This window comes from Haemaphysalis longicornis, unplaced genomic scaffold (assembly GCF_048455015.1).
Source record: "Haemaphysalis longicornis isolate Haplotype H1 unplaced genomic scaffold, Haemaphysalis longicornis Haplotype H1 scaffold_10, whole genome shotgun sequence".
NCBI classification, from domain to species: Eukaryota; Metazoa; Arthropoda; class Arachnida; order Ixodida; family Ixodidae; genus Haemaphysalis; species Haemaphysalis longicornis.
Genome location: NW_027526204.1, coordinates 151,808,858 through 151,823,580, shown reverse-complemented (window position 1 = coordinate 151,823,580; position 14,723 = coordinate 151,808,858). Strand labels below are relative to the sequence as shown.

The 14,723-nt window shown below is 48.9% G+C and overlaps 2 protein-coding genes across 3 annotated transcripts in view; one reads left to right on the top strand and one right to left on the bottom strand.

Moving 5' to 3' along the window:
* The window catches only part of LOC144159651 (inner nuclear membrane protein Man1-like), a 34,458-nt gene extending 32,566 nt beyond the window's left edge, over positions 1-1,892 (top strand). For both annotated transcript variants that reach the window (XM_077691276.1, XM_077691275.1), the window contains exon 13: positions 1,584-1,892. In XM_077691276.1, the coding sequence (XP_077547402.1) occupies positions 1,584-1,741 (158 nt within the window). In that variant the 3' untranslated portion in view covers positions 1,742-1,892. The remainder of the gene's footprint in view (positions 1-1,583) is intronic.
* A 148-nt stretch (positions 1,893-2,040) lies between these two features.
* LOC144159653 (uncharacterized) lies at positions 2,041-14,670 on the bottom strand. Its single transcript, XM_077691277.1, has 6 exons — positions 14,234-14,670; positions 12,044-12,417; positions 8,716-8,970; positions 7,810-7,926; positions 7,180-7,316; positions 2,041-5,335 (listed from the first exon to the last, which is right to left on the bottom strand). The coding sequence occupies exons 1-6, from the start codon at positions 14,333-14,335 to the stop codon at positions 5,115-5,117; spliced, it is 1,206 nt and encodes a 401-aa protein (XP_077547403.1). The 5' UTR covers positions 14,336-14,670; the 3' UTR covers positions 2,041-5,114.
* Positions 14,671-14,723: the final 53 nt, after the last annotated feature.

The following is a 14,723-nucleotide window of genomic DNA, read 5'->3' as shown; positions in this document are numbered from 1 at the left end:
GTTTCTACCCATAAATAAAAAAGTTAGTTTTAAGACCCTCGTCCCCCCTTAAACTGTAGTCAGTTCAGACTGGAAGCCTGCACTACTTTTCTAATGTGCAGTTGCTTTTGTTAGCATCAGTGCATCGCACGTTAGTCTATTGGTGTTGCAAGTGCACGAAATTTGCTGGTGAGTTGCTGCTGTTTACTTGGTTTCTCCTTATTGTGCGGTCAACCTGTATAAAGTTCACGTTACATTTGGTGGCTCAACCTGTGATTTAGACAAAGCTGTCTCGAAATGCGAACAGTTGTGGGCTGTCTTTGTGGTCCCTTGAAGAGCTGAACCGCTGAGGTCTGTGGCTGCTGCACAGTAGTGTCCTCCAACTTTAGTCTGGCAAGAAGTGCCTTCCAAAGGACCCGCATGAATGCACGGTGTGGCGATATTCCTTTCTAAAATACGTACAAGCCTGGCACTTCTGGTACGATGCGGAGAGCTAATTAAATGCATCGATAATATGCTGCACCCTGCACCTAAGTTGACCTAAAAGATGCCAAATTACCCTTGTTTACAGAAATATTGTGCAGAATGGACCTAAGAGAACAGTTTATAGCAAAATATTTACGGGTCTTGGGGAAAAAAAAGGAAGGTCACACTGACGCGTAAGACTTGAAGGTAGTGGAGCTGTACGCAACCTTTACAGCCATCACGACAGTTTAGGTCCGTGATTGCAGCCAATTTGTTGCTTCTTCGCTGCCGCAACGACCTTTACCCCATCATTGTTGCTATAAGAGTGAGCTTCCTTCATTGTTTTGGAAGTGATAATCATTGGACATCACCTTAAAGGGGCGCACACTATGATGTGCATTTCTCGTTCCGAGCAAGTGTTGGCACAATTACGGCGAACCGGCTGTAGCGGCCGCTTTTCTGATGGTGGCGAAAAGCAAAAACGGCCGTGTGTGCAAGATTTCGGCGCACATTAAAGATCCCCAGGTGGTCAAAATTAATCCGGAGCCCTCCACCACGGCGCGCCTCATTGCCTACGCTGCGTCGGCGTGTTAAACCCTACAATCAATCAATTACGGCAAACGCTGGATTTTTATTTATTTATTTATTCATTTTTTTGCCAGTCTTGGCCAATCTCTCTTGACAAACGTGTGCCGGGGATGCTGAGCAGTCGCCGCGGGCCACGCACACACGAGCACTTGGCATTTTCTTGGTTTTGTTAACTGCCGAACTGTTGCCGTGAGGACCGCGATCACGTGCTCGTGCTCGGCAATTTCTTGGTATCTTAAATTGCGGACATGAAAAATTATTTGCTAAACAGCTTCACTGTTTAAAATTTAGCCTTGCTGGGGCTCGAACGTAGGGTCCCAGGGTGCTCACTCGAAAACCCATGCTGCTACCCCTAGGCTTACTGAGCCCAAGCAGAGGAGTTCTTTTAGTGTTTGCTTAAAAGAATACGAGGAGTGTCCCATACGAACCAGTAGATGGCATTTGGTGCGTGCGGGAAGTGCTGGCATTGTACCCACAGGGGAACGGAATCTCGCTGTTCCCAGATGCCGTGTTGGGGTGGCACTTGAGTCTTCTCCTCGTTGATGTTGCAGGCAACCTGATCACCGTCAAGTACCTGCGACTGGAGCGGTACCACGACCGCTTCCCCGAGGCGCGCTTCTGCCACACGCCCATGCGGCCGAGCAACTCTCTGCGGCTCTCACTGGACAGAGGGCCCTCCTCGAACCCACCCGAAGACGACACCCTTTGAGGGTGGCTGCTGCCCTCCTCGGGTGGTGACCCTTAGGCTGACCGATTAATTGTGCCCTCGTGTTCTCAGCGATCTTCCTGCCTCGCACGCCGTTTGTGACGAGCAGGCTGAAATTTAAGCTTGTGAAATAATAAAAACATGTAAAATTGCGGTCGAGCCTAGTGCTGCTATCACGACACATGCAACTACCATATTTACTCGAATATATGGTGTTTTTTTTCCCTGCCTAACTGTCAACTTCAACATTTGAAGCCTGGTGGTTTCAGTATGGTGGCTACAGCATGGTAGCTTGCGCTTTGTACCTACTGCGCATACTCCCACTCTGCGAGGAGGTTTTCGAGTGTTGAGGAACACACAAGGAACACATTTTTTCCCTTTCCCAGAAAAACTGAGGCATTTTGGGGATCAAGTATAGTGCAAAGTAGATTGATCTTTCCTCGCTTCTTCACTCCTCTCAACATCTACTTCGTGCCCGGTCTTGCAAACTTTAGGATTCAGTTTCGCGACTATATTGTCACATAGCCAAGGGGGACACAGGGTTGTTAAAGGAATAAAGTTTCAATCGTCGGCAAATTGAATGCTGTGGCATTTCCGCTGCATGCTTTTACAGTTAAATCTGGATGTAACAAAGTTGACTAAAGTTCGCAATTTTCCGTTACATCCAGGGTTTTGTTACATGCAGGTTTTGAGTTAAGGCTCATTGAAGTGAAGCAGAAACAAAGCCAAAATGCTAGACATCAGAGATGGTGAACTCGCCCTTCATGGATTTATTTCACAGCGAAAAACTACGCGACTAGCACCTCCTGCTTTCGCACGAGCTTAGGCACTGCACAGTGCTCCACAGAAGCAAGGTCACTTACCCCTGTATTTAAAAACGTAACTTAAGCATCACTTTTGCCTTTTGGCACATTTCGGCACCTGAACGCATTGCAAGAACCAAACTTATGCTGAAAGGGTGCTAACTGGGATACTATACCAGGTGGCAACATTCTTCTTTCACACCAGTGAAGACGGCATTTAAAATTGTGCGCTTTTATTAACAAGACACAACTTTTCGTTTTCTAGCAGCAGTACTCATCCTCACCGACAAACCGATACCACAGAAGTGGAGACGTGCGACTACACGCCGACAGGACAGCCTAGCACCTCAAAACTTAAATCTGCAACCAAAACCGCACTCGCACGTGGAAACGCACGGTAGTTTGTGGTGCGGGCGAAAAAAAACATGAAGGCAGTTGCTAATGAGGTTTAAAAAAAACTGGTGTGATGTCACGTTACAGAAGCAAAACCATAAGTTACTGCTACATTAGCCACGGGATGGTGCTAGCCCCTTTATTGATTGTCATCAACATGGTGAATTTCGTATTTAGGCGATTCCAAGCGTTTTCTTTTCTGCTGGCTCCTTAAGATACTTCTAGTATTCGCTAAATTAGCTCAATTCTGCAGTCGATTTTGAGTTAAAGTGCAAACAAAGGAAATGACTGATCAGCTCGCCAGCTTCGTTGCGTTAAGGTTAACTACCGCAACGTTTCGTTACACAGAGGTCGCAAACACATGGGCTTCAAAGGGGGTGGCAATGGGGAATTGAAAAACTTCGTTAAATCCAGGTTTAACTGCACCTAGAGTGCTGTCCTTATTGGAAACAACAATTTAGATAGCAAACATTCTGAATTCACCCTTTCACTGTCGGGTGTTTCTGGACGTGTCGCACCCTCAGTGTTGGCTTGGTTTCCGGAATATCGGGGAAGGAGCAAAGGGATTTATTTGACAATGGTAGCGTCCGAAACAGAACATGTCGAAAGGAAAGAGTGTGGGTGAGAAATCGCCTTTTTTCCAGATATTTTTAGTTTGTCGTGCGCTCTTCCGGGATGGCGACCCCACCATTTCAATGTCAGAATCTGATGCCGTGGAACTCACACCCCTCCCTCGGATGAGAAACTCTCAGATTGCGAATCTGAGCTCGGCTTGTATTTGGATCGGAATCGGAAGAACCATCGCTCCTGTCCGCAGTCGAGGGCCTGGTGCAGTCAGCCATCCGAAAGTACCCGCGTGCATGGAGGGAGCACTTTCAGCAGCCCGCACAACGCACAGAAATGACGTGTTGCAAAATCATGATGCCAGCTAGAGATAAGAAGGGGATTGAACATTGATACAACAACCTCGTTTCTTGCTGGCAGCGGCAAGTCAGGGCGCGGCAAGTGAGTGAAAGCCGCGATAGAGTCATGTTCCGGTCTATTGGTGAGGCAAAGGTGCCCTGGGCTAACCTGGTACGCCGTAGCAGATGCGGGAACAGAATAATAAAAAAAAAACCTAAAAACCAGTTGCGGATGGCACAACCCTTGCACCCGTAATCTGACGCGTACCGCATGGTCACTCATCCCGACAGAGTACACCGCACGGAGCGACCAAGCTTCCAGCAATGAAGGGTGGGCACGGTTGCTCTGTACTCTTCAATATACCGTCGTATAGAGCTTGTGAGTGACAATACAAGCTACTAGACAGATTCGCCAGATGACGTGAACCGTCCAGGCACGCCAGCTTTGCACTACGGCGCGATTTCTTGAGCGCACAATGGAGAACGTACCGGTATGTCAGTGACAGTGCGGAGGGGACTTTGGGTGGGCGTTCTTTCGAAACTTTACGGTAGACGCAAACACAGATGTGCTCCCTCAAAACACAAAAGAAGTTAAAGCCACACTTGCAGTTAGTAAGAAAGTGCAGCAGCATCTGGTGTGGACGAAATAAAGACGGTGCCTTTGTTTTTAGGTGCCGTTAATTTGATGATGAATGAAGAATGACTGAAAGGTAGGTTGCAGTGTGGTTGCATTTGCGTGTTTCATTTATAGAGCGGTACCACTTATAGTGCGGATGTTATAAGCGGTCTACACTGCATACTTGCGACCAGTCGTAGCCTGCAAAAGTGCAGATATGTCGATTTTAATCTGTCAAATTCCTTAAAACTGTAGTTGCAACAGCAAGGCAAACTTGGTCTTGGCAGTAAAAGCACTATGACTACTTGATTCTATTGCTTTACCAATTTTCATGCGAAGAGTTGTTGCCTCTAGCATCTCAGACGTGTGCTCACGTGAATAGGTCACTGCTCCTGCACTGTTGCAACACGAGCCACAGGTGTTGCGTTCGGTGAAAGTTTGTGCAAGCATTACACAGTAGCCAGCACTGCAGTCTGCCCGTTTACATTTCGCATTTTGAAATTGGCACGAATTCACTGGCAATAACATATCCGGCACCACAACGCCACAGGCAAGCATCACGAAGCTTTGCGTCGTCCTGTAAGAACAACTGGCTAATGGATTAAAGGCAGCAGGTCCTGTCGAGCGTTCGACAAGTGTGACAAGCAGAATGCTGTAGCAATTCACAAAATTACAATCCTCGGGTGATTTCCTGAACTAGCACTGACAATCCACTGGCGCTTGGGCACGGCAAGAGATTGCACGTTCACTGTTCCTTGTGGGCCAGACGTCCGATTAGAAACGGTGGCTGCGCTGGTCGTGCCATTAGTGGAAGTCACTGACGATGTCTTCTGCCCTGGGCTGGATGGTGTGGTGCTTGGGTTGCCGTAAGAATGGGAATGCTCTGAAACGGAAGCAAGCATGTTTTTATTTTCTGTTTTCTATTTTTTTTTTGCTATCTGGACACTTAGCACACCGGCTTTTTAATGGGGTGGAGTGCTTGGGATCATTCATCTACAACCCCCTCGTTCCTTAGAGAAGCCCCCTGTCCCTCCCTCCTTTCCGTAGAAACTAATTAGGCCTTTTGATTGTACCAGCCGCTGCAAAAAGGAGCCCAAGTATGTTCTGCACAACACTTTTAAAGCTGGAAGGCAAGCACTACTATGGAAACAGTACTGCCACACGGCAAATTTTAAAGTTCAGCACTTTTTAGGAACAACTACCCTTACTATTATTAGTGTTGGAATTGATCTCTCTGAGTTTTCAAATTTTGTATGGACCAGGCGTCCTCCACTGGGGAGCCTCTGTAATGTTGGCAAGGCCTTTTAAATGTATTATATCACCTAAGTTAGAGCATGGAGGATGTGAGGAACCTGTTGCTCATAGACCTTAGGCATATGCCATGGTTGCGGTGTAGCTTGACAAGTCTCTCTCTGCTATTGGACTGCTCACAATTCAAAGAATTAACAGTTGGTTCTTCTTGCCATGGAGTTGGGAAGATGGGTGTCATGAACACCTGATGGGTGGGTTCATGACACATTCGTCACCGTTTATCATGCGTATTGGGATCTAGCTCACGCAAGGAGTGGCGTGAGCTGCCATGAGAAGCAGAAGTGAGGTATACAGTCGAACACGGCTATATCGAACACGAGTATATCGAATTATTGTCTATATCGAACTCATAAATTATCCCCTTGAAAATTCTGTGTAAAAGTATAGGAATTCGTACGTTTATATCGAACTGTATTTTTCCCGACATCGGGTATATCGAACGCCGCGGGAGCTGGTAGGTGCTCTTCGGCGGTCGCTGCACCCCCGATTGAGGTTGAGGAGGATGTGGAGGAATGCGCGGGCATGGCGAAGGTCGGGTACAGGAGGCGACTCCTCGATAGGCTTTTGATGAACCTCCTCGTGGGCACCGAGCTTAAAGTTGACCTGCTGGGAGCCATGCATATGATGACAAGCGCTTGGAACGGCGTGAAGAAGGAGACCGTGGCCAACTGCTTCCGGAAGGCAGGCTTTGTGACGGCCGAACTTTCCGAAGCTTGCGAAGACGGCGACGACGACGACGAGTGCATGGGCGACACGTTTCGTGAGTTGTCGTCCCTTTTCCCGGCTGCTGTTCCAGCCGGAGTGTCTGCCGACGACTTCGTGACCGCTGACACCAATGTTCAGGCTGTTTCGAGCCTCGGTGACGAGGATATTGTAGCTGCGGTCGCAGGAACCCAGGCCGATAGCTCGAGTGGTGAAGATCGTCCGGACGAGGAGGCGGCTGCACGATCGTACTCCGCGGGTGAAGTGGCCGCTGCTTTCAGCTTGATTCGCCGTTGTTGCGGCGACATGGAAGGAACTGGGCTGTCGCACCTGGACGGCCTCGAGAAGATTGAGACCAGCGTCTTTAATTTCATTTCCAGGATGAAGAAGCAGGCCAAGATCAGCGATTTTTTTTCACGGAAATAAAGCGTCCTGTTGCGTCGTAAGTGCGGAATTAGTTGTCATTTTTGAATGCGCCCATCGGTAAGTGATCGTTCGCCATAGGTGAGGTCTCAGAGCCCATATTTTTTATATCGAATTTTTCATATATCGAACTATTTCGCGATCCCCTTGGAGTTCGATATATCCGTGTTCGACTGTAATCCCTCATCCGAGCAGTGGGTGTGGAGCGAGGCGCACATCGTACGAAAGGGCGGACAGCCTCTGGAAGCTGCTGTGACATGTGCCCAGCACTACCATCCACAGAGGACTCACCGGCAGGCACGGAGAAGGAGTAGATGGTGATGCAAAAGCAGGCCACCACCACAAAGGACAGCAGTGCAGCCACCACGATGAAGCGGGACTTCGGGATGGAGATGATGTCCTGGTTGCACGGCTTGGAGTGCACCACGCTGCGCAAAGGACACAACACTGCTGGCAAGAACTACCGTCGGCTTATCCCTGTCGAGATATGTAATAATGCACCTTGTCATTGGTTCAGTTCTATTAAGAGGCTGTTGCCAGCCTCCTGCCATTTCATTCATATCAAATGTGTGGTTTCTATGCATTGAGTGAAGGGTAGGAAAAGCATCCACTACGGAAATTTGCTTTCTGTGCCCTGAGTTACTGTTCCTGCTCTAAAGTACAATTTCTTTTTTCGATCGGCTACTTGCACTTATGATAGTGCTTATTCTTTACATTACAAGTAGCAGCCAGGCAATATCAAAGGGTGTTATCTTTAGAAACATTACTTGACCATACCTCTGTCAAAAAATTATTGTTGCGGTTATTTCCCCGTGCAATGGCTGCCACGCTTTTGTTAGCATTCAGTGGGAACAATACAGTTTTGTTATGGTAGCCATTTCTGTGCAAACGTCACTGTGTATGCTGATATAAGGTCCTTACCTGACCATAGAGCTGTCGCGCTGCACGGTTCCGTCTGATATTGAGCGATGCGTATTGCACGAGTGGTTGACTGTCATGAGCACCTCTATGCTTGTCGGGAAGTTTGCGGGGAAGTGGCTGCAATTAGAAAATGCAAGACAGGCCAATTAGAAAATGCAAGAGAGGCCAGTCTGGAGTTCAGTTTCGCTCTATTCCGATGTCTTCCTTTTCAGTTTTTTGTTTGAGAAACAAACGTCGCTTTCTGGGCCCAGTACATGATTAGCCCGGAAAATCATACTGCAGTGGTACAAATAACATAAATGCACAAGAACTATGACTCCACGGAATCTTGTTTCTGCGATTGGTGGCCGGCAATTTAAGCCATCGCCAAGAAACATGACTAGGTAATGGTTAAGGGTAGCGTTCTGGGCACATTGGTACTCCATAATTACACCAAATAATTGCACAGAAAAGGGCACAAGTGAGGACGTACACAGACAGTGAGGACGAACACACGTCCTCACTTCGTCCGTGACCCCCTTTTTTGCGCAATTATTTCGTGTAATAGGTGACTGTATCCGTTCGATTGTATTACGCGAGTGCTAATGTGCAGGTAACACACTGAAAACTATGTTCTTAGTGCTGGCCCACATGAAGTCACTCCTGCTCATTATAGGTCACTGTAGTGGGAAATTTTAAGGTTTCTCAATATTTTTTGCATTTTTTTTTCAGCTAAAAAAGTGTTTTTGTGGCTGAAATGAAGCTGAGTGAGTTACCACAGGACAGGTCCTTGAAATTGAACGAAGTTGTATTTTGTCTTGGTGGCCCGCTTAACTGCCTACGCCTCTGGGAGTTGCTGCTGGCCTCACAGTTTGCTGTTGCTCTAGGCCGCCCTCTGCATGCGAAGCGTGAGCGGAGGAGACTCACGAGCGGCTGCACGGGGTGCAGGCCCCTTCCCTGGCGCTGACCCCCTCATCCTGCCCACGGGCCCTCCGGTCCTTGTTCTTGATCTTCATGGAGACGTTGCAGTCGCGCGAGGAGCACAGCTGCCCGAGCAGCGCGTCCAGGGACTGCATCCCCGTGGGCCTCGGGGGGCTCTGGGCCGGCAGCGGGCGCTCCTCCTCCCGGGCGTGGGGACGCTTGGACGACGGCTGCTGGCTGTGGCAGCCGGGAAAGGCCAGCCTGCGAGAGCCACGTGCACCGCCATGGCCCCTACACGTCATTGTCAAGGGCGGCTGCAACGCATTACCCCTCTTGCCTGTCCTGGCGTTGAAGGCACCATGGGACTTGTACAAGAAATTTGCCATTGTTGAATTAGGCGAAGTTAGATGAGCGGTAGCTCGGTTTTTACACCGAGAGCCCAATAAACGCGGAAGCCATAGCACTACAAGGTAAAATAGACGCTGCTTGGTGCAGTTGCCAGTCTAGGTGTGAACGCACAGTGAACTTGGACGCAGCCAGCGCCTCCTTGTAGTATCATTTTCTGATGGCATGCACCCTCACTCTTTCCCCCACCCCCTCTACATTCCTCCCCTTGGATCGAACGAGCGATTGGACACTTTCACTCCACACAACCTCATGAGGCACTGGCTGGACCTTGGTTGGATTTCAAATTGCGATAGACAGGTTGACCCGCTGCGGTGGCTCAGTGGCTAAGGCGTTGTGCTGCTGAGCACGAGGTCGCGGGTTCGATTCCCGGCCGCGGTGGCCGCTTTTCTGATGGAGGCGAAAAGCAAAGACACCCATGTGTACGAGGTTTCGGCGTACGTTAAAGATTCCCAGGTGGTCAAAATTAATCCGGGGCCCTCTACTGCAGCACGCCTCATTGCCTGCATTGCGTCGGCGCGTTAAACCCTACAAATCAATCAATCGACACATTGAGGCATCTTCCGGATTGTACTTGGATTAATAGAGTGTTTGCTTTAAATAATGTGGAAAGGGAACAGCTGGAATAAAGGGCCATGCAGTTTGGAAAACTTGAAATATATTTTGAATAGTGAAAAACTACAGCACAAAATACTAAGAGTATTAAGGACAAAGATCGAGGCATGCCATATGCAAGCACTGGTGTTACCTGGTCTTCGTACTTAACATTTTGCACCGTGATTCTTTACTCATCCTGGCTTACCAGTGGGCCAGGTCTGTCACGTTGCTTAAATTTTGACGGCATTTGCATTTATGCTGGAGTATCCAATGGAATTGCAAAGGGAAAGCAGAGAGAAATGCAGTTTAGAGAAGGCACGTGCTCTTGCTATTACAAAGGGGGAAAATAGTTCTACACTGAGAATAGGTCCTGTGCAGCCGACTGTGCACTTATTACTGCAGCACAAATGCAGGGGCGAAAGCTATTTGCACGAACCTGCACAGCTCCACTTCTCTTCTGCCATCCTGCTCCAGAACCCATTACTGCACTGAAACTGCTACAAAGCAGTGCCATAGTAATACTGGCAGATTTAGCAGAAGAAAACTTTTCATCGGTCATTGTGGGCTGTTATCCTACACTGTAGGCAACAGTGAGATGCTTGTTAAGATGGTGGTCAGGAGGGTACAGAAGAAGAAACGTAAAAACTTGCTGCTCGAGACTAAATGCTCGCCTCCTGTGGCGATGCTGCTGGGCAAGCTTTGGCTCTGCACAGCGTTTGTTTCCTAGCAGAAACTAGAATCAAGAGTGATTTCATTACCTACTTGCTAACAGGTTTCTGCTGATGCCAGGGATATGTTTCACCCGGTAGCTGCGATAAGGAGTTAGAGGATGCCTCAAGTTTTGCCTTAAAGGAGCCATGAAGAGAAAACACAAGTTTGGTTCATTCAAAAGATTGTCTCGTTAGAATCATACTGACACCACTTTTAACGTAAACTTCGCTCAAATAAGCTACATAATTAGGAAAAACGGGAATGGTCATGCGACCCACCAGCTCATTTCCCGCAACAGAACCTATGTCGTCACATGAGCTAAGCTCTGCGATTGGCGGAGGCTGGCAGAAGCAGACGCAAATTAGGTAGAACTTACAAACTAGACGAACGAGCGATTTGCGCTTAAATTTAGGGCACATTCTTTACAAAGCAATAAGAATGATGGGACAAACAGTGGAAGTTACGAAAGCACATGTAAACATAGAAGTACTGATGCGTTCTGCTGTTCGTACTGCGCACAGCATGCTTGCTTTAGCTGCACAGCACTACGGGGCTTGGGGTTGCCCCAGACGACACTGGCCGATTGACGCAAGCAACGGTGTCTTACGTGACCCCATTTGTCGAGCGAGCACTGTTTCAGGGAACGAATATTGTCTCCCAGAACAAAAACAAGCCAGGTTTAAAATGCGAGCAAAAACAAACCAAACGCTTGCCACGGTATGGTGGCGCCATCTAAGTTACGGAACGTAAAGAAACGCGGGAACAAACCAACACTGCTGTACAGGGTGGAGACAACCTTTGAACGGTCCCGTGCCGCCGCAATTGGGCTAACGGGCTCAACGCATTATTCTTTTCGTTTCCCACGAGACCTAGCAACGCAAAACAGACAATATGATTCAAACTTCTTCAGTAAACCGCGTTGCGGCGATAATTTTAGCGCGGTTTTGACAAAATTACTTGCTTCGGCAGCGAGCGAGCAACCGAAAATGGCGGCGCCAGCGTATACGTGTCTCTACCCTGTACGGCGGATGCGTGAATGAAGGTACTCTAGGCTGCAGAGCGGTCGGTTCCAGTGATGTCACTTGGGACCACGAAAACGCACGATTGAGCGGGAAAATCAAAATTTTAACCTAAATTGTTTAATTTCTCAGTGAATAAAGCATCGTTTGTATACGGACAAGCGCTGGGGGCACTATAAAACACGAAATCTTTCGAATAAAACCAACTTGCATTTTCTCTTCATGGCTAAGTGTGGAATACGATACCATTATCGTGCTTGGTGGAAAGAAAGACTGCGGTGTGGCCGGCAACGCATCCATCACATGGGTATCAAGAAACCTGCGCTATGGCACGTTACACCCCAGTGCTGCCATCATCGTACCCCTAGCAGTGCCCACGAACAGCGAAAGCTTTCTGCTCCTTCCGACACGCCATCTCTTGGGGCAGTGCCTTACAATCTCAAGGCTTCCATTGGGTGCTGCAAGTTGGCACTATGGGATTTCGGCTCACCCCAATTTTGTGCTCACGGTCAACGCTGCCAATGATGCCGACTTTTGTGACACAGAGCTCTTAACGCTACGTGTTAAAATCATTGGACCAAGGTGTCGTGGAGTGTGCATACCGGGCTCTCTCGGCTGGACAGAGTTCTTTTGCGGGGGGTGGCTGGCACGAAGAGGGCCTGGCAGGAAGAGGCGGGGCAGGCACAGCCAGCACTTTGGACCTCTCCGCCCCTGTCTGATGCAGTACGCCCGCTTTGACCCTGGTGCTCAGGTCTTCATCCGGATGGCAGGTCCGCGGCTTGGAGCCACCTGCAGCCGTCTTGGACGGTGTCGGTGCGCGGTCTGTGGGACCCGGAGGTCGTGCTCGCGTCGTGCCGGAGTTCTTGGCTGCCTTGTCGCGCACGTGCTGCTGCGAGTTGTTCTCGTTTCCTGCGTCATACTCGGCATCCAGGAGCTGAGCCTCGTCGTCCTTGCTTCGCCTCCGACCGCGGTACCACTGTGTCCACGACGTCCATGCATGCAGGCATGCATTGACTGTTAGTATTAGCCGCAATCATCACCCTCATGGAGATTCCTGCGTGATTAAATTGTTCATTCCTGTATTCAGGGGCAATGGCCTCGGTCTCCCTTGCGTTCTGCGGCTGCAAGCGTTATCCGAAATTACGCGTACCAGGTAAAACAGTGTGCTTTGATTTGTGCAAGATGTGCAGTTAGCCTTTTATGTTACCAATGTCTGTGTGTGCAAGTGTCTACATGTGCTTGTATTTATAACACGTGTTGTTAATAATCCTTAGCTATTAACAATCTCTAGATTGCAACCATGTAACATGCTCATGCACCTAGGTTGTGGAAGGTGAACATTTTGACAGACTTCTGTCTGGTTGAGAAGTTACTAAACTGAAATTTAATTATGCTCCAACCAATACGTAGACAAAAATTTGACGTTTCGAAGCCGGCTCGGCTGCTTCTTCAGGGGTGACTGGGGCGACACTGCAGCTCCATCTTAGTCTTTCACTGTTGCTGCCCTCGCGCAAAGCCCTTCGTTGCAGCACGTAATCCGTGTGTGTACACCGAAGGGAGAGTACCAAGCGAGCGAATAAACGCGTGCCAGTGCCTTATATCCCAGGAACGAGCGAGGCCTTGGCCCGCATTTTCAGAGGAGTAGGAGTGCGCATCGCCCACAAGCCTTCGACAACCATAGGCCGCCTAATCCCCCGCCCCAAAGACCGGCCGACAATAGAGAAAGCGCCCGGGGTCGTTTACCGCATTTCGTGCACTGAGTGCAACGCCTCATACATTGGTGAAAGCTAAAACCTCCCGGAGAGGATTAGGCAACACAAAAATGACGTACGGAAACAGAATAGGGAACGCAGTGCAGTTGCTGAACACTGTGAAGTGGCCGACCACAAAATTGACTTCTCCGGAACGACCATCCTCGAAAGGGAAAGGAACTGGAGGAAGCGGCTTTTCATTGAGTCGTGGCATATCCAACGAACCCCTGGGAACCTTAATCGCTCGCGCGAGGGCAGCAACAGTGAAAGACTAAGACGCAGCTACAGTGTGGCCCCAGTCACTCCTGAAGAAGAAGCCGAGCCGGCTTCGAAACGTCGGGTTTTTGTCCATGTATTGGATGGAGCATAATTAAATTTCAACCTAGGTTGTTAGTTTGACAGTGAAGCTATTGGTGTCACTTTTGGACAACTCTTTTGTGTCTATGTCTATGTTGTCATCTTTGTCAGCAGAAAAAATCCTTGTGCACTCCTCCTCACGTTAGTTGTTTGAGGGGATGACACAGCATTAATCCTCCTTAGAGTAAGGGTACCTCCTCAGCAGTTTAGGAGAGATGACAATTGGTGAGGAGCAGGGAGACGCCAGCCATATTGCCTTTTACAGTTTACAAATACACGCCTCAAATAATCAGCGAGGATCGGTTAAAATGAATTTGTTCCTCCTCAGAGGAGTGCACCTTCATCTCAAGAGGAGCGGGTAAAGGAATGATTTCTCGACTGAGTATTGTTCAGATGTGATGGTCAGCTTCACTGAATTATCATTTTATTGGAGACAAATGTGCGCCGGTTTCTTTTGTTTTGATTGTAATGTATTCCCCTGCGTGCTTGCGAGCATTTGTGCTGGCAAAAGAGGCGCCAATTGCCTTCTCAATCAGTGAACTGAGAACCAGCTGCAATTCGGTAATCACGATCATACTCTTCTGGTTTATGTAGCCCCTAGGCTGTTCCAGCCAAAAAGGTACGTGCACGACCTCTGGGACAAGAAGTAAACGGGCGCTGTCATGAATGCACGATCGAGCGTACCTTGCTGAGAGGATTCCTGAAGACATGCTCGTCCCCGGCGTGTTCGCTGCGGCATTCAACGCTGCGGCAGCGCCGAGAGTGTGCCCTGCGAGGCTCCTTCATGCTGAAGCGGCACGGCGATTTTCAGGCGACATCACGGCAGTGGGCAGCCCCGAAAGCCCAGCAGTTTCTACGCCGGGGCGTACTGTCTGGGTTAGTCGGAATCGCCCGGTCACCCCTTTCAAGCTGGCTGCGCGCGCAAAAGTCGCTGCGCTCAAGTTTCTTCATCTTCGAACGTTGTTGCGTAAACAGGGAGATTTGGCACGTATTTACCGCGTTACTTTATCCGTCCCGTGGCCATAAAAGAGGTAAATTAGGTGAGCTACTGCCGCAGTGAGAACTAATTAGAGATCGACCACCACCAGAACGACAGTTCGAAGAACGCGCGTCAGGGAGTTTCGGTTGTGTATTTTTTGTAAGTTGCACATTTAGTTCCAAATTTACAAATAAG

Bases quoted from the DNA above. Each gene is read 5' to 3' on its own strand.
- LOC144159653 (XM_077691277.1), bottom strand. From the start codon at position 14,335: ATGAAGGAGCCTCGCAGGGCACACTCTCGGCGCTGCCGCAGCGTTGAA. The intron at 12,418-14,233 runs GTACGCTCGATC...TCGTGGACACAG, and splicing joins TCAGGAATCCTCTCAGCAAG to TGGTACCGCGGTCGGAGGCG. The intron at 7,317-7,809 runs GTAAGGACCTTA...TCCTTTGCGCAG, and splicing joins CGCGACAGCTCTATGGTCAG to CGTGGTGCACTCCAAGCCGT.